The sequence below is a fragment of the Erigeron canadensis genome, chromosome 7, assembly GCF_010389155.1.
Source record: "Erigeron canadensis isolate Cc75 chromosome 7, C_canadensis_v1, whole genome shotgun sequence".
NCBI lineage: Eukaryota > Viridiplantae > Streptophyta > Magnoliopsida > Asterales > Asteraceae > Erigeron > Erigeron canadensis.
Genome location: NC_057767.1, coordinates 32309905 through 32332089, shown reverse-complemented (window position 1 = coordinate 32332089; position 22185 = coordinate 32309905). Strand labels below are relative to the sequence as shown.

The following is a 22185-nucleotide window of genomic DNA, read 5'->3' as shown; positions in this document are numbered from 1 at the left end:
ATATAATATATTTGGAAGTTGTTGAAACCAATGGCAGTGAAGGTAACCAAAAAAAAAAAAGTCGTTATATTCGAGATGCTTTTGAAGTACTCGTAATAGCCCAAACCTCTGGACTTTAAACTTGCTACATTTTCCTCGAGCTCATCCTTGGCCAGTTGGCCTCATCAATTATCAATTATCATTAGAAATGTATAATTTCTTTTGTTCCAATAAGTTTGACCCATCAAGTTTCTTAGCTTAGCTAATATTGGCTATTCTGTACATATAAGACTATAAGACTAATAATGAGTCAATCCTTAATAAGATACAGTAATAATCAGTAAAGAAAATCGTATCTGGTATGTTTTAGAGAGTAATGACATAGTTCAACAAATAAAAGAAATGAAGTACTAGATAACTAGGATTAGTATTTTAGAATGTGAACAACTTTAATTTATATGAAATGCCATAGTGTGTATCGAACTTCAATTTCGTGTTTTGTATGTAATAAACTTTCAAATTTCATGCATTGTATGTATATATCCAGGTATATGTGACAACTATATAAACTTCCACTTGTAAGTTTTTGTTTAGTCGAATACATACAATAAACAGGATTTAAAAGTTCATTACATACAATGCACAAGATTAAAGTTCGCTATATGACAATTCGTGTAAAGTTATTTACAATCTAAAATAATAATAAGCTCTAGATAACTTGACATAATTAGACATGACAACTAATCGTGTTCATCTTCCATAATCAAACAGACAACTATTCCCTTCAAAAGGATTGATCACTTATGTATTGCAGGCTGTGGACGGGATTTCCTCTTGGATAGGTGTTGGCATTGCTTTCAACAGGTTCTAGATTCTATTCGTTACTAACTACCATACGTTGATAAAGAAAGTACGTAATTATACTAACATCCCGCCTAGGGTTAATTTGTCGTTTTTTCACAAATAATATCTTCGAGAATTTTACTCGTATCATATAAATCCCTATGAATGTCTTCTCACTACAAATAATGTTGCATTCATCCACACTTTTAGTGAGTGTGAACAAATTAAAAATTTTGTTACGCTTTTATGTGTGTAAAAATATGTAGAACTAAAAGTGTGTAGAAGTTTCTCCATACTAAAAAGTGTATAGACCTAAAAGTTCACACTTTTTAGTGTATTTAGTGTGGACTTCTATAATTGTTTTGTAACACTACCCCATTTGTCCACACTCACATCCACGCTAACTAAAAAGTGAGTGTGGACAAATGAGGTATTACAAAATAATTATGAAAGTCCACACTAAAAAGTGTGAACTTTAGTTCTACACACATTTTAGTAGTGTAGGTAAATTTCTACACATTTTTAATTCTATATATTTTTACACACATAAAAGCGCGATAAACTTTTTAATTTATTCACACTCAATAAAAATATGGACAAATGAAATATTATTTGTAGTTTCTTTTTCCCAAAACAACCCGGAGACTTCATAGTTCGTATTCATTGGTGAAAATATGATAGACGGTTATTTTTATATTGAACAATGTCATGTTAACGTTTAATATTATTGGTCAAAAAAAAAGACGAATTGAGGTTGTCTTGTACTCTCTTACACGATTAGTTATGAATAAAAAAACGTAACTTTATTTTTCTTTCTAAAAGCATATCAATGCTTTGTAGCGCGCATTATATATTCAGAAAGCAACGAAGATCAATTCATGAAAGATTAATTACACATCTTTTTAGATATTACATGCATGTTTTTGTCTGTACTTTTATGGGCCTCCTCAGCCCTCACTCAACATCGTTTTAAATTTCTATACGATCTCGAAAAACTCATGCATATGCCTTGTCTTCATATCTCCTAACTAAACCATACTATATTACACAATTTATAATCCTTATATTGGTCTAGCTGTGACTGACTAATGCGTGGGTTGCTAGTCTATCGAATTACAAAAGAAAGACGAATACGTACGTACACAATTTTTGGGATATGGTCTCCAATTTATTCAGAAAATGATCTCAAAACTAAAACTTCATAACTATAATGATCCCAATAAAGGTTCGATTATATAAAGGTGACTAACTTGATCAACAAATAATTAAAACATTTTTCTATTTAAAAACTTTTCTTATATCTAACTAGCTAGTAAACTAATTTGAACAAAAATAACTCTTTCGTTTATTCTTTAAGTATACTTATTATATTATCTTATGGGCATGAGATGTTCCTAACCCATTTGCTCGGGTTCCGGTAATTAGACTAAATCCAAACATTATGTTAACTATAGCAAATATAAGTTACTCCAAACATTTATACGTTAAAGCTTGAATCTTAGCTTTCTCCCTGCTAGACAAGTCTTTACCAAGTGGGTTATCATCATATATGTTATATTTAACTTAATTAATTAATTTGAAGTTTGACCTTTTTAAAAAAAAAAATTTATCTTATTTGAACTTGGGTCGAGTTAGAGATTGCATCTGAAATATCTCACCGAGCTCAAGCGTAAGTTAAATTATTTGTGCCAAATTCAGATTATACATGTCGAGCTCATACTCAATTGGGCTTATTAGTCCCTAATATAATCTCAATGTGTCAAACCAGCCAGCTATTAACAACCCATTATGGTTAAATCTTCTTCCATTATAAGTTCATGTATTATTATTAATTAGCACTTTAGTAGTATTTGTTTAATTACAAACAAACTCAGATAATTAGTTATATAATCTTATTTATGCTTAGATGGTAATCATTCGGCTTTTTCATGGCTTACACAAGTTGGTTCTTTGTTTTTATCATCTTGTGTGGAAAACAACAACTGTTAAAAACATGGCATGCGCAACCAACCGGCCCACAATATTACGTTTCAATTTGACCACTTAACTAATGACTTCACCTTTTCTTTTTTTTTTTACTTTTTTATCTTACTTTGTCTGCCTGTCTACCCAGCCACCCAATGTGTTATGCTGTTTTCACTTCATTTTTCTTGCTTCATGCTGCCAATCTTTTACTCTTTGTAAACAGATATATATAGGACATAAAGTCTGAGATATATATGCAAATCTGCTCGGCAGATGGCAGTAAAACTTGTTAATGCCATGTTAGAAAGTCTGGTGCTCTTAAATATACTTTCATCTCCGAAATTCCAGTTTTATCCCATACCAGCACTGAATCACTTTTTATCTCTAATCTTTTACCTTTTTAGCTTAGTTTTGTAACCTCATTTACATTTTTTTTTTCTTTAACAACTATTAGAAATAAGGGTAATTTTGGTAGTTTGGAGTTTTAACAACTATTCTCTGTTATATAAGAATATAGATATAGACATAGATGTAAAACACGCCCAAAAAACACTAAAGAAATAAAAAAGGTTAAACCGAGACGCTCAAATTAAGTTATGGCAACAATACATGAGCCATAGAAGCAGCTGGTGCTCCAATGCTTTATATATATAGCCCCGCGTGTGTCTCGGTGTTATAGAATCATAAGAGCGGTGATAAAACCAGTCACTAGAGAGGGTCGATCTAAGAACACACATCTTAATTTGTTTTTAGTACGTAATTTCGAATATATAAGACGACTTAATTTGAATGATTTTCTTGACGAAAACTTATAAAGTTTTGTTTGCTGAACAAAATTTAGAGCTTGAATATGAATATTCAAGTACCTAAATACATCGTAACTCTTAAATATGTACAATATGTAAGAACGTGAACGATTTTAATAAGTTTTATAAACATAAACTACTTAAAACTATTTTTCAAATTTATCTAGAACTAAATCTTGAACATCTATTTTGAAGATTTCGATTTTTTTTAATATATATATATATTTGTTTTCTTTTTAGTTATCATCTTATATCTATAAACTACGACTATATTAATTTTTTATCTGAACCTATTCGTACACCAAAAACTCCAGAAATAATGATAAACGAGGGGAATGAAAATTGCAACGATTTAGTTGATGGAGTCGATGTCCATAAATGTTGGAACAATAACAAGTATATTAACTGGATATATACTCAAGATTGTTTTATGTCAATAAAATAAATGAACATGAACATCAGTTGTTCAATACTACGTACATAAAAGTGTGAAAATTCAAATTCCAAAGAAAGATTTCCAAAAAAGTTGACAAAAGTAAGTAACAAGCATTATCATAAAAGAAGCTTTAATATATCACCATCAACATCATTAACCATAATCATCACTCAAAAGACAATTATGAATTTAATTAACTGTTTTGGGCCTGGCCGGGCCATAACTCATAAGCCCAATTACAAACAAAAAAGTAAAAAACAGATAGTATGCCACTACTTTGTTATAATACCGTGCATTCTCCCGAATAATATGTACCTATGAAAGCTTGAATTTGTCTTCACATAACACAAGTTGGCTGCATGCAACTCGAAAACAATCCCCACTTCTTCTGCAATAAAATTACAAAAAAAAAACACACACTTCATAAACAACAAAAACAGTACCAAATTCTATTTTGACTTTACTTTTGTCACCAAATAGTAAAAAAAATTTGGTTTTTTACTAGTTGGTTAATATTATGAGTTTATAACCTATTATTTTTATAGCCCATTATTATACTAAAACATGGCTACTTTATTATATTAACGGCAAATACACAAACCAGTGGTAGTCAAATATTATAAAAACACAAAAAGAATATAACAAAAACTTATACTCGTAATATTCAAAATAAGTTAATTAGGAACAAAAAAGGAGTATTTGTTTTTTCAATTTTAAATTTTATAATAATGATGAATGATAATAAAAAGTAACTTGTGTAAATAGACAAAAATGTTAAATGACGTGCCACCAATTGCGGGGATATGTGATGATAAAAATGTGTCAGCGGACTCGTGATGTGTGATCATTTTGATTAAACACAACCCATAATTTCATAAATAAAATAAAAATAGATATAGCCTACATGTTCTCAAAACATACGTACACAGTTACACGCCGTTCACTCACGTGTATGAGAGAGAAATATGTCCAATAAAAAGTAGTACTACTACGAGTATTTTTTATAACAAATATTAATTTAATATTGTTTCAAATAATACATTTGTCTTAGGTCCTTTTTGAATAAAAATGTTGTACCTATATACGAAAAGTCTATATGAGAACCTTGATGTTGTTGAGAAAAATAAAAAATAAATACATTAATATGTAGTAAATTCAATTTCTAAAATTAAATATTGGAATTTAGAAAGAAAAAAAAAATACCCTTTTGGGTTTGGCACGGAGGAGCTCCGGCGAGATTCGGTACAAATCTTCATCAACAGCCTTTGTTTTTTTAACATGAGATGGCGGCGGTGGCGGCGGTGTTGCTATGATGATAGGGCTGGGTGGTTGTTTAGCATCACAAAAGTCATCGTAATTTGGATAGTCGTATTCATAGTCACATACAACCCAAGCGTCTTTTTTCACATGCGGGTACCCTGCTGTTCCTCCTTTTCCCTGTTTTACATTAATTTTGATTATTTACATTTGGTTCATTTTTGCTCAATTTATATTTTTCTATATGTTAATTTGTAATTACAAGTCATGATAAAATGACCCATAATAAAACACAATAAGATTAGTGAAATGCAAATGAGTCAAAATAAGCTAACATTAGGCAAATTGTATAGTTGTGCTAACTGATTGAACATTGTAACAGATAATACAATAGATGCTGGAAAAATGCAATAAAAGCCAAAACACTAAAGCTTTGACAACTTTCTTAAATACACATGCTCTTTCAAAAAAGTTTTTTCAAGTAACTAAATTTCACACTTTCACTACTACTTTATGCTTTTGTGTGTGAAGTTTTTGTGTGTCTATATAGGTATTTATACACAATTTAAAAATATGAACCTTTAATTTTATCATTTTTGTAAACTTATCAATGAAATAAAAAGTCGTTGCCTTTGTTGGGTGAAAGTCTCTTTTTTAATCCAAAGTTTTCTTTTGACTATTAATACCATGTATACTTTGGAATTAAAGTTCATAAATACCACAATTTTAAACCCAAAAGAAATATCAACTTTATAAATCCTACCAAAATTTTCTTATTGCAACACCTAAGTTGTAAAAACGCAAAAAACGAAAACCACACACACACAAAAATATACAAAATTATCCTACATTTTTTGCACTCATTTGGATCTAGGTTCTTTGCAAATAAAAGATAAATAAGCAAAAATGTTTTTAAAAACAAATATATATGATGATAAAAATATTTACCTTGCGACGAGGAACAACAATCATAGCTGGAGTAACAACATTATTGTCATACAAATCACCCGTGACATATAAATCACGATCTTCAGAATAACTATATCTTAAAAGTCCAGCTTGTCTAGCTGACTCAAAACATTGAGTAAATGGCAAATCATCATTATTACAATCCCAGCTTCCAAATGCTGGTACATGGTTTCTCTTATACTCCTAAAAACAACATAAAAATATTCAATGACATCAAAATAATCTTCTTTTTTTTAAGACGGAACGGATAAATCACTAACACACTCAGCTTTGGTATCAGTACCAACATGACATCAAAAGAGTACTATGAAACAAAGAAAAGAATATGAAAAAAAAAAAGGTAGTATGAAAGAAAGAAAATGATAGTAAGTAGTTAGCTTACATATTCATAGTCATAATCCATGATGGTATAGAATGAAGTTTGAATATGAGAGGAAATTAATTAAGATGGAAAATGAAGATGAGGAATTAAATTTGTAGTGTGAATATGGTGGAAATGTAGAAGAGAGAGATGGATTAATAGGGGGATGCCAAAAGTGGGTTTGGTCACTTTTGTGGTATCTTGAATCCAAGTGATGTACAAGGACCTTTTAAAGGACCAATGTCACATTTTGGTGATATGGTAGACAGAAGAACATTTTATAGTGGGTTTGTAGCTTAGGTCCTTGTGGTGTCTAACTTGTATAACTTGGTCCATCTATATTCTATATATATGGAATTTACAATGAATATTTGTGAAGTTATTTTCAAGGAATTCTTTGTACTCACGGTAGTAACGGATAAATGACAAACATTCTTCACGCTGATGCACCAACGCCGGTTCAGCTCCTGGCAATGTCCTAAAGGGTTTACTCCTCATGTGTTAGACGAGTATAACATTGCTAAGGTCCCCTCACCATATTTGCATGTAGAAAACCCCCTCGTCCCTGCCCCAATGGCTTTGTACTCAAGTTTTGTTATAAAAAAATTTCATTTGCCTTTCAAAGTTTATTAAATTCACATCTTACCGTATTTTTTAGAAGAAAACTTATAAAAGTAACAACACGTACACTAGATATTATTATAACACCGATGATATTTATTTTCTTTTATACTAGCTAGACAGGTAACGACGGCGATCTATTTGGTGGAGACGCCGACTACTCGTGTTGACGAGAGCTACATATATGGTAATAATAGAAAAGTTTCATGCTAGATGGTATGATTAAATAATTACCATGATTTGTAGTTTTTAATATATTTAGAAAATACGACACTACTTATCTTATGTATGGGATAACTTGGACTTGATTCTACAGTGGATTAAGGCTTTGCACGTATGTTACCATGTTAGAATATTCTCTTTTTCATTTAACTAGAAACTCATTTTTGTTATATCAAATCGATGTTAGCAATCTTTTGATCATAAGCCATACTCCAAATATCATAATAATATGAGTTTTGTTAATGACAGTATTAATTAACTTGATGCTTTAAATTTTGTACTTTGTCTTGCGAAAATTCAGGGCCGGTTATTGATATATAGAGTACTACTTTTTATGCATGTAATAAGCTGTTAATGACAACCCTTAAGGCTCTCATTATCATTTTCCTAATAATATTGCAAAGATTAACAATCTCTTTGTTTAATCAAACATGAATAATGCAATTAAAACTTGAAAGATTGGGAACAAATCAAACTTTGTTTAATCGGAATCAAGTACTCCGATAAGATCATTAAATACGTTATTACGTAAAAGTGAGACAAGCTTTATTCTTAAGAAACTATGCTTTTGACTTTAACAATTCCATCATTCCACCTTTTACTCATAACATCAACGCACTTAAATGTAATTAGCACTTTATTTTCCTAATAATTTTGTTAGGTATATCAAGTATGGGTTTCATAGTTATGGTATCAATTTCACTTTGTTGACATTGTAATAATATATTGCAATTCGATGATGTACCATGGCCCATGGGCTTGGTTTAATAATTAACCCCAAATGTACTTAAACATTCTTATATTTAGTCATAGTAAGGGGTGTTATCGAATCGAGTCAAGCTTGAGCTTAGCATGGATCCAGCTCGACTCGAACAATATTTGTTCGGCTCGAGCTTGACGATCTTTCAGTGTGTAGGCTCGAGCTCGGCTCGAAAAACTCGAAAAAGGCTCGAATTTGGCTTGTGTCTATAAACATTTCTCGAGCTCGGCTCGAAAAGCTAGGAAAATATATATTACTTATAACAAAATTTATACAAATAACCCTTATAGAATTAGAAATTTAGTATTTAAGAATTATATATATAATTATATACATAATATATGGAAAGCTCAAAAAGCTCGATAAGTATTCGAGTCGAGCTATGTAAAGCTCGAGCTCGATAATTATTTCGAGCCTTAATTTGGGCTCGAGCTCGAACTTAATTTGGGCTCGAGTTGCTCGAAAATAGCTTGGCTCGTTGGCAGCCCTAGTCATAGTTGATGTTTACTGATCTTCAATTCATGACTTTTTGAAAAGGCAAATGATAAATCTTCTTCAAATAATAGCTTAAAAATCATTTTAATTATTATATGAAGACATGTGAAGTATAATTAGGGGGTAATGTTAAAAAAGAGAATTGGTTGAATCCACATGTCACAATTTAATAGTTTGAAGATTTTAATTTAGGCTAATCTTGAAAATTTTCTACTTCTAGATGCTTGTTTCACAATTGCTAGAGATGGTAGTCTGTTTCCTACAGAATGGGATGAAGTGGATTCGAATAATACATGTAGATATCTGACCTCAATATCATATACATGGACAAACGTTTAGAACATACGACCTTATAATTTTCGAAATTCGGTAGACACTGCAAAATTTGCTACTCGGTTAGCCTTTTTGATATTACTTTCCAAGTACGATCAACTATGTATCCACATTAATCCCATAGATACGACATACGACATTCGTTATAAACATGTGTATGTAAATTGTTTTTTTTTCCATGATTGAGTCAATGAATTATAAGTTATAACATCTACGAAAAATGCTAAGTTTTTATGAAGAACTACGAGGACTACCAAACATAGTGATTCAACTGTTTCCGTTTATTCATATATTTAAAAGGGGTTCCATCACACAAATGGGAGTTAAGCTTTTGTTTGTTCTTTATTAGTGGTGGGTACAAATGCAAAGAAAGTAAACACCAATTACAAACCATAGTGAGATTGACATTGAAGAGAGGGTTTGTAGGGCATAGTGATCATCCAAAGAGACAATACGAAATCAATAAGAACCCTACAAGGCTACAACACCAATAAAGGCTAGCCTTTGTGGGTCTCAGACCACTAATGGGCCGTGTCACTTAACCGGCTAGTCTCGTCAGCTTATAGAATAGCTACCATGGTCATATCACTTATCCTCGTCAGTTTTGATATATATTTTCGATAAGGTCTACACAAAATAAAATTTATGTAAAAATTTTTATATAGTGTCCAAATATTTTATGTAGCAATCATTTTCTTTTTCAATAAGTGATGAAGAAGTGAATGAGTTGTGGATCTTATATACATATTTGAATAGATCGTAGATATATGACTCCCTTTTAAAACGTTTTTTTAATAGATGTAACTTTTTAAATGGAATGTTTTGTTATTACTATTATGTTATATTTAATAACATAACGTTTCTTTAAATAAGTGTTTATTAGATATTGTGTCTAATTAAGGGTTTAGGGTCTGTAATGAACTATACAAGAATATTAATGTTGTGTAATGACTAATGAACTACTTATTAAGTGTTTATTATATAATGAATTTTCAAATACCGTTTATCAAATGTACTATATGTGGTAACCATATAGGTTGTCACGTCCAAACTAAGCCACATTGTCATGCAAGTTTTTGCATAGTAACGTACATCCGATCCAAAAATCGAAATTTGAAAGTTCACTACATAGAATGAACATTCGAGTAGTTCATTACACAACATAAATAATCGTGTATAGTCAATTACATATTGAGACCTTCGACCTTTTTATTAATTGATAATATTGAAAATAAAGAATGAAATGGGTATTGTAGAGTCGTCTAACACAAACAACAAGAGAAGTACATATATAAGTGTATTTGCATGAAATATTTTTGCGCAAATCATGGTTTTTTAAAATGGTAATTATTTCACGTTTGGAAAAGTTCGCTAATTACTCAAGCGAAAGGCTAAAAAAACAAAGAGGAAACTTTTAGGTGGTGATACCGAAAGAAGCGAGAGTAGAAGGGTTAATTTGTATTGCTTTATATTACTTTAATGAAGGGGATAGCATTTTTAGTGTATATTCTAATTTAAAGATTGATAGCGTGGGGTTTATATTTGCTTCTCTTGTCACACTCTACTATTGTTGCATGTATATCCTTTGTTTGCATTTTCTTTTCCCTTTCTTTTTGGTAACTTTTTCTCAAAGCAAAATAAGAGCTAATACCTAAAGTTCATATATTTGAATAGTATTTCCTTTAACATATGTGTTTTACAAAAGTCATACATATCGTGTTACACTGTCACTACTCGCAACTATATTAATCACAGAAATAGAAAAGAGACATTCATTTATTGTTTATACATCATTAAAAGAAATAGACATTAACTTATGGCGATATTGTATTATCGTATATCCATTGCATATACGATGAATGTAATTATAAAGAGTCAAGAGATAAAATGAAATTAATATTTTAACCTTTATATGTTTTGATAATTACAAATTTGTCTTCCTCATTTTTAACACAACTGCATCAAAATTTTGTGCAGTCAACTAAATAATTAATATGAAGTTATAACTGTTCATAAACAAGACAATTACATTGTAAATGGAAAAAAAGTGGAAGGAAATTACTTTTCTATTGTTGTCCTTGTTATAACATACGAGTATATCTTAATCTTAATTACTCGTAATAGGTTTTCCTTAAATAAAAGTGTGTTCTGAACAACAATTCCAACTTTCAGAGTCGTGCAGTGAGTGCTATTCAATTTGGGTTTAAATGGATCTCCATTACCCAATTGATCCGGATCATTGTCGTAAATATTACTACACCGTTATAGCTTAATAGGTCATACTAGTTTTTAACAAAATATACAATAAAAATATATAAATTTTACGTACAGTAGTTATTCTTTAATTATTTTAGTACTCATCCATTAAAAATTTCGTACAGTAAATTACTAGAAACTATCTCACACGCATCGTATTGTAGCTAGCTTCTTGTGCTTTGTGCTGTGTAGAGGAAATACTATAAAATTTCAACCATCTTCTTATAACCCGCAAAAGCCTATGCTTGGAGGTTCTTTTTTTTCCCCCCTAGCTACAATAGTAGTAGCGTTCAAAAGGGCTTTTTCTACATAAAAAAAGTTCACAAACCAAAACCATCCTATCATATGAACATCCTATAGGCCTGTAACCTAGCTATGCACTACTCAAATGTAGTACAATGTTGGCAAAGGAATAAAGTATTTATAGCTGTCGAGGTAATATTGATAGTTTAATATAAACTCTATAATATTAATTTTTTTAACGGCCAACAAATAACTTATTTAATATTAACTCATCAAAGTACAATGATACATAGTTGTACGTACAAATATTAAACTCTATAATATATGGGAATTGTTAATCATACCACAAGTATTGATATATTTACTACAAACATGTATTATTGGCTTGTACAGTATGTTTTAATAATTGTACAGTGTGGTAAAATTATCAAAAGTTATGATACAAATATCACTTTCCATAATATATTGTACGTACAAATATTATGTAATCTTAATAATACACAACTTTTGTAAATTAATCAAATTCTAGTATTAATATTACGGCTATCTCCTTTAGAGTTGCTATGACTTGTGAAACCACATTGGTATACATTATTTAAATTTTTTAAAAAAAAGGATGGGTTGATTATGAGATGTTTTAAAAGGAGTCTTTATATGGAGGTTTAGAATTCAAACTTAATTGCTATATCATGAAGCGGTAACCTAAAAAAAAAAGTTCAGAGAGAACAAAATAAAAAAATAGAAAAAAATAGAGGCAAAATGTCAAAAACATATTGAAATTTTTTAAAAATTTATAAGAAATTTAAAAATAAATGACAAAATTTAAATTTCGAAAACAATTTTCCTCCTTGCTTCCCTTTTAATGTCGTCCCTGGCTATATATGCGTTATGATAAATTACCAACTTAAAATCTTGTACACTTCATTTTTCTAGAAAGGGGTTACATATGCTAAATATATATATAACTATTTTTTGTCAGCCTTTATATACAAAATCTCTAGTGAGTAAGTAAGTAACTCCCAATGTCATCTTTCACGGGTTTTGGGTCCCAATACCGTCTTCGACGGTGTATGGGGGAGGTTGATATGTAGACAGCCTTACCCCTACCAAAGGTAGAGAGGTTGCTTCCAGGTTCTACCATAGGTAGAAAAGGACCTCCAGTCTTGCTGGGCATGAGGATCGAACCCATAACCTCTGTTTCCAAAGGCATGAACTCTAACCACTGATCCAACCCAGTTGGTTTATATACAAAATCTCTCTCTTGACAAAAATCTCCTCCCACAAAACTAATCAATAACTAATTTCTTACAACACGGTCAATACAAAACGAAATAACTAACCACCATTCAACCCGATAAAAATTTCCCTAAGAAATTCAATTCCTTCGTCTTTTCACTCGTTAACCCAATAACGAATGTCCTCATGATGTATATATCTATAATGAATCAACCATAGTGGTGTTGGCTCGTTATGATAACAATAACGAGCAAACAATGAGTCGAAGATGAGGGTGTTGAGACCTCTTTAACAAACGTTTTAGTGTATCGGTCTGTATCGTGTTTAGGTGACAAGCTATGTATCAAGTATAGGTTTATACATGCCGTATAGGAAGTGTTTAGATGACCACTTATACACGCAACTATACACCAAGTATAAATCCTATAGGGAGTCATCGATGATTATTTATCATTTTTTAAGAGATATGATATATAAATTCAATTATGCAAACAAAATGAATACATACGGAACGAGACAGTCCATGACCAACACCATTGATTAACGATTAAAAGAAGTTCGCATTACACGTGTTCATGATATATTGTTAAATATAGAATGGGGTAGTTCGTGTTAGAAACAAACTAACATATTATTTTTTAGACTAATAAAGAAGTGATACATTTTGTGAGGGAGGACCTGAGGCATCTGATGTCATGTTACACCCCCAAAATGTTACCCAATACTAGTGTTTATGGCATCTTAGAGACATTTTAATTAGCTTAGGCGTTTTAGAGAAAACAATGAGAAGATGACGACTTAAGTGGGACACCCAAGATGCCTACTATTGGTATCTTGTAGGCGTCTTGTGTTCAATTAATCCGCCTTCCATGCCGCTTCGCTCCTATCAGTCTAATAACCTATTGATTTAAAATGACCAAATATTAGAGATTTAAACCGCGGATGATCATAAAGAAAAGGTATTTATAACTAATTTTACTTTTCTAAAAATAGCAAAATAAAGTATTACTACTAGTGTATATAATAGTGTTCTAACCTGACCCCATGAGGTATACAACTCTACATTACTAAAGGTACATTATACGATATTCTTGGTTCTTGTATTTTGTCACCTCTCTTTAATAGGGGTGAAGACTGCAGATTTAAAAGGATAATGAAGAAGACAATTGGGTGAAAATAAAAAGGAAGACAAGTAACAATTCGTAAGGAAGTGTCAACAACAACTCAGGGTTTTTATATGTAAATTGCTTTTGGTTGAATTTTCGTACCAATCTTTGAACCCATGCAGCTTTTGATGTTGATTTATGCACATTGGAATTTGGTAGAATCAAGGAGTTTGAATGTTTTTACCTTTTTGCCTTTATCAACTTTTTTACATATATAGTGCAACCGTTTATAGCGTAGTTATATGTATACGAACTTTATCTATTAAGCCGTTGTCGCAACTAGAACTAGTATAAGTCTATAAGATATGAAAGTGACGTGTGATGATGATTTCACATTCCGCGCGCCTAGTAAAAATGTGCTCGATGCTTTAAATATCTGATAATCTGAACATATAAAGCATAAACATTATGTCCTTCAAGGCTTCAAAGACAATTGTATTCTAAAGTTTACTACAACACAATAATAACCAATCACAAAAATGTGAGATATAAAGTAGTAGGATTAGATATTTGTTTTGTAACTGCTAGCATACAATTTGATCAAATTGTGTAACTTACAATTTTTGGTAACTGCTAACATACAATTTGGTCAAATTTGGTCAAATTGTGTAACTTACTTATCCCGTGAAGTACCCATGAAATCATATTAGGGGGAGGGAGCCGAACCAACTAGTCTTTTCATCTTCCTTCAAATAACTAATCAAATTACTCCATCTCATTTCAACCTTCCAACCTTTTTTCAACCTTTTTTTAGTGGCAACCGAAACTCTCAACCTTTCTTTTACATTTTAATAATTTATCCTTAACATTATAAACTTTACATAACTAACCCTTTTTTTATTTATATCTTTTATTAATAACAAAATACATTACATAACACTTAAAACAAATGTTTTAAAAGTAAAAAACACACACGTACGTAATAAAAACACACAATGCATAACTTAAAAAAACATAGCTACTCTTCATCGTCATCATCTTTGATTGACATTTTTCCTAATTCACGATAAGCGCGTTCATTGAGCCACCACTTGTCGTGTTGCGGGCATTTGACTTCATCTGTTGTTTTGTCTTCTCCACAATTATCATGGTACGATTCGGCCCAAGTACATTGGTCACCCAACGTGTGACCGGCCTTAAAAACATCATCGACCACCCTCCTGATCCTTTTGGCCTCATCTTGCAAAAAATATTAATATGTCTCTTCGTGTTTCGAGACCTTGCGGCCTGGTGCTTCTATTGCCTTAACATGTTGCTCGCGTTGTCGCCTTTTCTCCCGTAAGTAACCCAGGACCCCAGAGATTTCAGTTTGAAAGGAGGGTGTCCTCTTTGATATCGGCCATGATTCATGTTTTCATCTCGTCTTCGGTCAGATGAGGTCAGTAAACATTCTTTTTTGATGATGAGGACGTCATTTGGTTAGAAAGAGTGAGTGAGTTTGTAGAAGAATGAAGTTTCGAATTGTGATGAATCTGAATTGTGCTCTAGATTTCTATTTATAATGTGACAATCCAGGTAGCTGTTCTGAGACTATAAGTGTAAATAAATGATTTTGAATTTTTGGTCGTTTGAGGGACTAAAAGTGTAAATATTTTGAATTTAAACGTTAGAGGGATTAATGGTGTAAATACTTTGAATTTTGAACGTTGGAGGAGCGTCTTTATAGTCTACCTATAAATACCGGTACCTTATAAAAGATTTCATATCAAAACTCAAACTTCTATATATTTGAAATGGCTTCTTCATCAAATCCCCTAACCGAAAACCACCAATGACTGTCGATCAAGTGAATGACAATATCATGACCGATATCCTCGACCACCGAATGTTCAAAGAGGATCTTGTTGCAGTTGGTTGAAAACTAAAGGCGAAGAGGAAATGGTGTCGAGAACAAATCGATTATATCAAAACCGGACATTGTATTGATCTTGAATGTCAATACTTTACTTATTTGCAGGGTAAGATCGACAAGATTGAAAGTGCTATGGAAGAACTTGCTGATGCGGTCGTCAGCTTGAACCATTTGACCATAAATGACGAAGCAGTTTATGAACAAAAAAATGAGTGTTTAATATGTTGTAATGTTTCAAAATTATGTTCCTATGTTTTTAAACTATGTTGTAATGTTAAGTAATTTTAAATTAGTGTATGATGATTTAAATAGTTTTAATTATGTTGTAATGTACTCTTTTAAAAAATAAAATGGCATTTTAGAAATTAATATGGAGTGTGTGTTGTGTATTTGAAAGTTTAAATTGATAATATATAAAGGAAAAAAATAAATCTATTATCATAATTGCAATTTGGTCCCTGGCTCTTTCTCTCTTCCCCTTTCTGGTCCTCCAACGGTCATCCCCAACTTAGATGACTTGCCACTTCCAGTCCCTTTCCCCTTCAATCCGCTGCGAGTTTCCAGCTCGCCGCCATCTCGCTCCAGTTGCAGCCGAATCTCGCCGCCATCTCTCAGCCATCTTCCTCAACCCTCCCCTTCAGCTCCTTCCCCCTTAGAGTATGTACAAAGCATTAAAAAAATTTTGTAGAGTACTCGATCAATGTAAAGAAAAAAAAGATTCAGGTTTCTGTTATGAGTTTTTAGTTTGATTCTATCAACATCAAATACGCAATATTCAAAGTAAAATCAATTAAGTACATCATCTATACTAGTATATATTTATACTAGCTAATCAACCCGGATTCAATCTGTGGTAGTTAAAAACATGTTTTTATTATAAATACAAGATAAAAAATTTGTAATAGGTAAACTTTGATCTTAACATTATCGAATTTAATAAAACTTTGAAAATAACAATCATTTAAAAGATTCAAAACACCAGTACACTGACGATGATGCGAGTCAAGAAAATAATATATCTAGATAAAAATTGAATGGAAAATTAAAAAAGAAAAAGAAAATTAATGGTTAATTTATATAATTTTTTTTTTTGTACTATGACATCAACTTTTTTTAAAACAAGGTATATGAAATATTTCTAACTTGCCATATCATCTTTTTTCTAAAAATATCTTTTGAAAATAATCTTTTTTTTTATTTATAATAGAGATAGAGATTCACTTTAGGAACTCTTAGAATATAATTTTGGTCGAGAATTAATCTCGTCTATCTATTTCTTAAAACCATTCGCTATTTTACCAATAAAATCATTTTCACTTCATTTACCATTTTCAAATTCAATATTTTATTTGAATAGAGTTTCTTTAAAATTGCTCTAACTTTATAGGTAAAGTCGGAACAAATTTAACTTTTGCATTAGAATCAATGGTTAAGATTAAAAAATCAAGTTTGAATCATAACTTTTAATTTTAATTTAATGATGAAAATATCTAACTTCACCTATAAAGTTATATTTAACTTTAGAAGATTCTTATCCCTTTTTCTTTCAGGGAAGTGATAAATAGACAAATATAATTTGGACATCTACAACAATGTATGTTTTAAACAGTTGTACACTTCGTAGAATAATATGTATCTTTATTTTAAATGGTCAAAATCTGTTGTTAATATATCACTTCTCTTTCTTTCATTCCATGCCCTCATCTTTCTCCTTATTTTTCAAAAAAAACGTAATTTTTGCATTCTAGCACACACTTAAGTACACACAATTAAAGGTTCAATTGAAGGCTTAACAAACTATTGTTTATTAAATAAAAGAATAAACATTTTAATTACCTAATGGATTAAGTATTTTTATTAAATCACAACTTATTTATTAAGACTACACAAACAATGACCTAAAACTTTCATCTTTCAACGACTAATGAATATACTTTTAAGGTGATCCAAAGTAAAATTGACATCACGTTGACTTTCTATCTTTAATAATAGATTGATAAATTGAGGACGGGGAAGAAGTCAAGAAACCAATATTAATCTTTTTTATCTTGTTTCGTTTCGTATTCCAGGTTTTACCCAAGGTCTTAAGTACGATCCTTAGGGATAACAAGTCTTGGGGTTTTTTCTTCTGAATATTTGTAACAGCCATGGTCAACATCTTGTTGTCTAGGGGACGTGCAAGGCTTCACCATTATACGGTGAGGTTTTCCTGATGTCGCATACCGACTGAACAATCTAAAAATTTTTAAAGGTTTGGGCTTGGGTGGTGGTGGAATTCCGTGGCCCGTCTTCCATCAATCAGATTCTTCACGACTACACAAATTATGGAATATGTGACTTGGAAAAGCATTAATCCATGTAGTATATATGTTCGAAATGACGCAATAGAGTCATTCTAATTGCTTCTCTTAGAAGGACACTCAAAAAATCTAGGATGAAAATATAACTTCCTATTTAAAATCAACAAATGTGAAATTGTCACATTCAACATGTTTTGAGACGCATGCTAATAGTTGTTGCAACAGAACAGGTTTTGTTGTGAAGGGTAATATTATTTTGTTGCATACTTGGTTTTGATACCAGCTGAGAATTATCAATCTCATACTGGTCACATTGTCCTATCATTTCGGGTTTGTATCATTACAACAAATAATACGAGTAATGCTTCAATAAATTAAAACTTAATATTATGAATAACTTAAAATATATAGATAGTTTTTTTAGATTATGATTTTCATAATCAAGAGTTTTAAGTTATAGGCTACAAAAACTTAAGTTGTTAATTAAATAAAGGGTCTATTTCTTGGGATGATTGGTCCGGCTTTAATGTAAACTAATCCTCACTTTTTGTATTATTGGACTGCCCCGTAATTGCGGAGTAATATTGTTGTGAATTACATATAATTTTCAAAAAAAAAGTTGTTAATTAAATAAATAAGTATTACCAAAATTTTTGCCGTCAAAGTAATTAAATTAATCTATGATCTATCTGCATCTTAAGAAAATAAGTAGTTTAATAAATAATATAGAATATATATATATATATATTCCCTATAACAAACTACACCCTCCCCAAATTAAACACTCTACCTTTAAATTCTCTATTTTACCCTTATAATTTACACTTTCCCAAACACTTTATTCTTGAACTTTCTAAAATACCCTTAGAAAAATCCTATGCATCTACGTATCTATCATTCATTTTTTTGGAATAAAGATATTTGTGCGTTTAGGTAATGGATATTGTGGTATGTTGATGTTTGCAGATTGTTCACTATGTATAGTCATGTAGATTGAAAGTAGTTTTTTTTTTCAATTTTATTTTAATCTTTATAACGTTGGTTTGATAAGAGTTAGTTGATGTAAAAGACAAGATCTCAGTTTAATTTCTATATTCGATTAAAATTATTAGCTGCATCACGTATATTTTTCTATTCAATACAGCCATTGTTTTTTGTTCATGATACCCCCATATTTAACCGCCTTTCTTTTTCCACAGGTGCCGCTGCAACGCGCGGATATCCTTCTAGTATATATATAATGTATTAAATACGGTATACAGCATATAGATTTAACAAGTCGATATCACTTTTCATAATATATTATCCGGGCCCATATTTTTTATTACTTACTCATATTAATGTATTATCCATATTCTGAAAAACACACAAAATAACATGGCTTGACCCCAGCCCAAGCCACGGGCCCACGCCACACCCGTGAATCCGTGATTCAAGATTCTCATAATCTCATTTGGTTTTTTCCTTCACGGGTCTAATTACTTTGGGCCGTACTTGAAGCCCTTAAATACAACCCATTTGTAACTCGTGACCATACAAACTACAAAGTAAAATCAAAACTTTCTAAAAGAATAATGGTGATGGCAAAAGCTCTGGTTGTAGTTTTCTGTGTGTTCCTAGTTGTGATCAATGGGTTAGAAGCGGTCGAAATATGCAATATGACCGAGGATGGTTTGGTGTCTTGCAAACCATCAGTGACAAATCCTAACCCAGCTAAACCAACCCCAGAATGTTGTAAGGCAGTTTCTGGGGCGGACCTTAAGTGTTTGTGTTCGTATAAGAATTCGGTCATGTTGCCTTCTCTTGGAATCGATCCAGGGCTAGCTATTGCGTTACCTGAGAAGTGCAACCTCCCCCCTCCACCTTGTTAGTTTGGTGATCATGGTGGTTGGGTATTTTCTGTTTTGTTTGTATCTATATATATAGGTGGTGAAATAAAAAAAAAAAACGTCCTAATGTTGTATGTTTGTGTGTGTGTGTAGAACTCTTTGTTTGGAGGATCACGTAATACTATATATTCTGATTCTGATATTTGTGGCAAATTTGTATCACATGAATTACCAACCCCAATCCCATGTGCACCGTTTTGTTATGTTCTTTTTTAAAAATGCTATAGAATAGCACTGAAGCATATTAATTTGGAATAGGGTGAGATTTCGACTTATAAATAAAATGTTTTGTTGATGAGAAGAAAAAAAAAAGAGAAGCTAATTAGCTATTCAAACTGGTCGATAGACAAGGTAACATTTAATGCACCTCAAAAAATTAAAAAGATACCAAAATTATTTTTGTTCAGAACAAAGTTATTACTCGTAATAACTACTAATTAATTAATTATCATCCAAAAATGTTAGCATACCATTACAGATAATTGAACAACGCCAAAACGACCAAGTTTATGACCAAAAAATGTTAGCATACCATGACATATAATTGAATCAATTTTATTACAAACTAATTTTTGGCTTTTATTCATACACATACATAGTCGCATATCCATCTAGACGAAAAGTTTGTATTCATTTAGATCTTAAAAATACAAATGTCAAAGCTTTCATGATTTAATCCATAAAACTGGATCAAGCTTAATAGGAGAAACCAAATTGGGGGAATTAACTATGGTAGTGAGATCTTCATCATCATCAAATAAATAAGCCTTAAGAAAGGCAACAAATATGCCTCCACAAGCTCTTCTCATATCAGCTTTCGAACCGTTTCCAGTTTTGCATACGAACATACCAGATAACCGAACCAACCAATCATTTACCATATCCATGTGACCAAAGTCCTTAGCTACAAAATAACACGAAGGAGGCTTGCATTCATTAAAGAAAAATGGATGGTTGCATCCCCATGGTGCTGCGGGTGGAAAACATCCGCAGCACCCATCATCACCTAAGCCTGTCCCAATCAGGGCTACAGGCATATCCAAGTTAAAGTTTTGTGGTATGTAGTTTAAGATTTTGGGTTCGAGTCTGTTGGCATTGTCTGGACCAGCAACAGGATCCAACCCAATTAAAGCCTTGAATTTAAGGCTTGTACTAGCATGTCCTAACGCTAGTGCAAATGCTGCTTTCCCTCCTTTACTATGACCGGCTAGAGTTACCTTGTCGAGATCCGGTGATACATTGTTTGGGAGAACAAGTTGGAGGTTTTCACCTTTGTTATTGGTTATCCAGTTAGCCGTTTCAGCTGCATCTTCCACATCACCAACCGCAGAGCATATACATAGACCCGTTACTAAGCCAAACTGATATAAACAAAAAAAACACGATATATAAGTAATATGTTTATTTGTGTGAGTGACAATAATGAGTTTTAGACACATGACTTGTGATTAAGAGTACATATATAGTAGCATTACATGTCTTAATATATATAAATTTGAATCATAAAGAATCGATTGTCTTAAGTTCATATGACGCTCCGTTTACATGACTTAAACCCCGAAATAAATATCATAACGTATGTATATATAAAGAGATGGATCGAGAAATACCAAAGTTTGTCCGGGAGCAACAACAATGTAACCATGAGAGGCTATAAACTCAAAGAGATCGCTATAAGAATGATTGGGTATCGAAAAGCCATGAAGAAAGAGTATAACGGGATAAGTCCCTTTTTCTTTAGGGTGAACAATGAACAAAGGCGGGTTTGGTATAGAACCCGAAGATTTACGCACATTTATCTGTCCCACCGTGTAGTTTCCATTGTCGAAACAAGTGGCCGTTAGTGTTGTTGGTGCCTCTAAAGATTCGGTATATAGTAATACCATTTCTGTCTAGCTAGAATGAATAAATATTGATAAGATAAATTAATTGGTTCGATCAAATGGACGCATGGAAGCAGAATGATACATCTATCAACAGATTTATAGTCGATCGATCTACTTAGTAAACGCCAAATAAAAAATGTGAAAAATATGCATGGTATGGTACGTTTTTATCTAGCTACTCATATTTATTGACCAAGAGTTGTTTGGTGTAGTTCATTACGTAATTTGGTCACAAGATGTCAAGTCTGACTCTAGATAGAGTGGTCCATCGAACTTATATGAATGTGTTAATTATTTGTAAAATGCTTTG

The 22185-nt window shown here is 31.6% G+C and overlaps 3 protein-coding genes across 3 annotated transcripts; 1 reads left to right on the top strand and 2 right to left on the bottom strand.

Moving 5' to 3' along the window:
* Positions 1-4119: 4119 nt before the first annotated feature.
* Positions 4120-6848, bottom strand: LOC122607672. Its single transcript, XM_043780691.1, has 4 exons — positions 6638-6848; positions 6235-6438; positions 5233-5466; positions 4120-4417 (listed from the first exon to the last, which is right to left on the bottom strand). Exons 1-4 carry the CDS (start codon positions 6656-6658, stop codon positions 4367-4369), a joined length of 510 nt encoding a protein of 169 aa, XP_043636626.1. The 5' UTR covers positions 6659-6848; the 3' UTR covers positions 4120-4366.
* A 12780-nt stretch (positions 6849-19628) lies between these two features.
* Positions 19629-20131, top strand: LOC122608323 (putative lipid-transfer protein DIR1). The gene has a single exon (XM_043781418.1). The coding sequence runs from the start codon at positions 19675-19677 to the stop codon at positions 19969-19971; it is 297 nt and encodes a 98-aa protein (XP_043637353.1). The 5' UTR covers positions 19629-19674; the 3' UTR covers positions 19972-20131.
* A 470-nt stretch (positions 20132-20601) lies between these two features.
* On the bottom strand, positions 20602-21953 carry LOC122608201 (chlorophyllase-1-like). Its single transcript, XM_043781287.1, has 2 exons — positions 21600-21953; positions 20602-21350 (listed from the first exon to the last, which is right to left on the bottom strand). The coding sequence occupies exons 1-2, from the start codon at positions 21873-21875 to the stop codon at positions 20655-20657; spliced, it is 972 nt and encodes a 323-aa protein (XP_043637222.1). The 5' UTR covers positions 21876-21953; the 3' UTR covers positions 20602-20654.
* Positions 21954-22185: the final 232 nt, after the last annotated feature.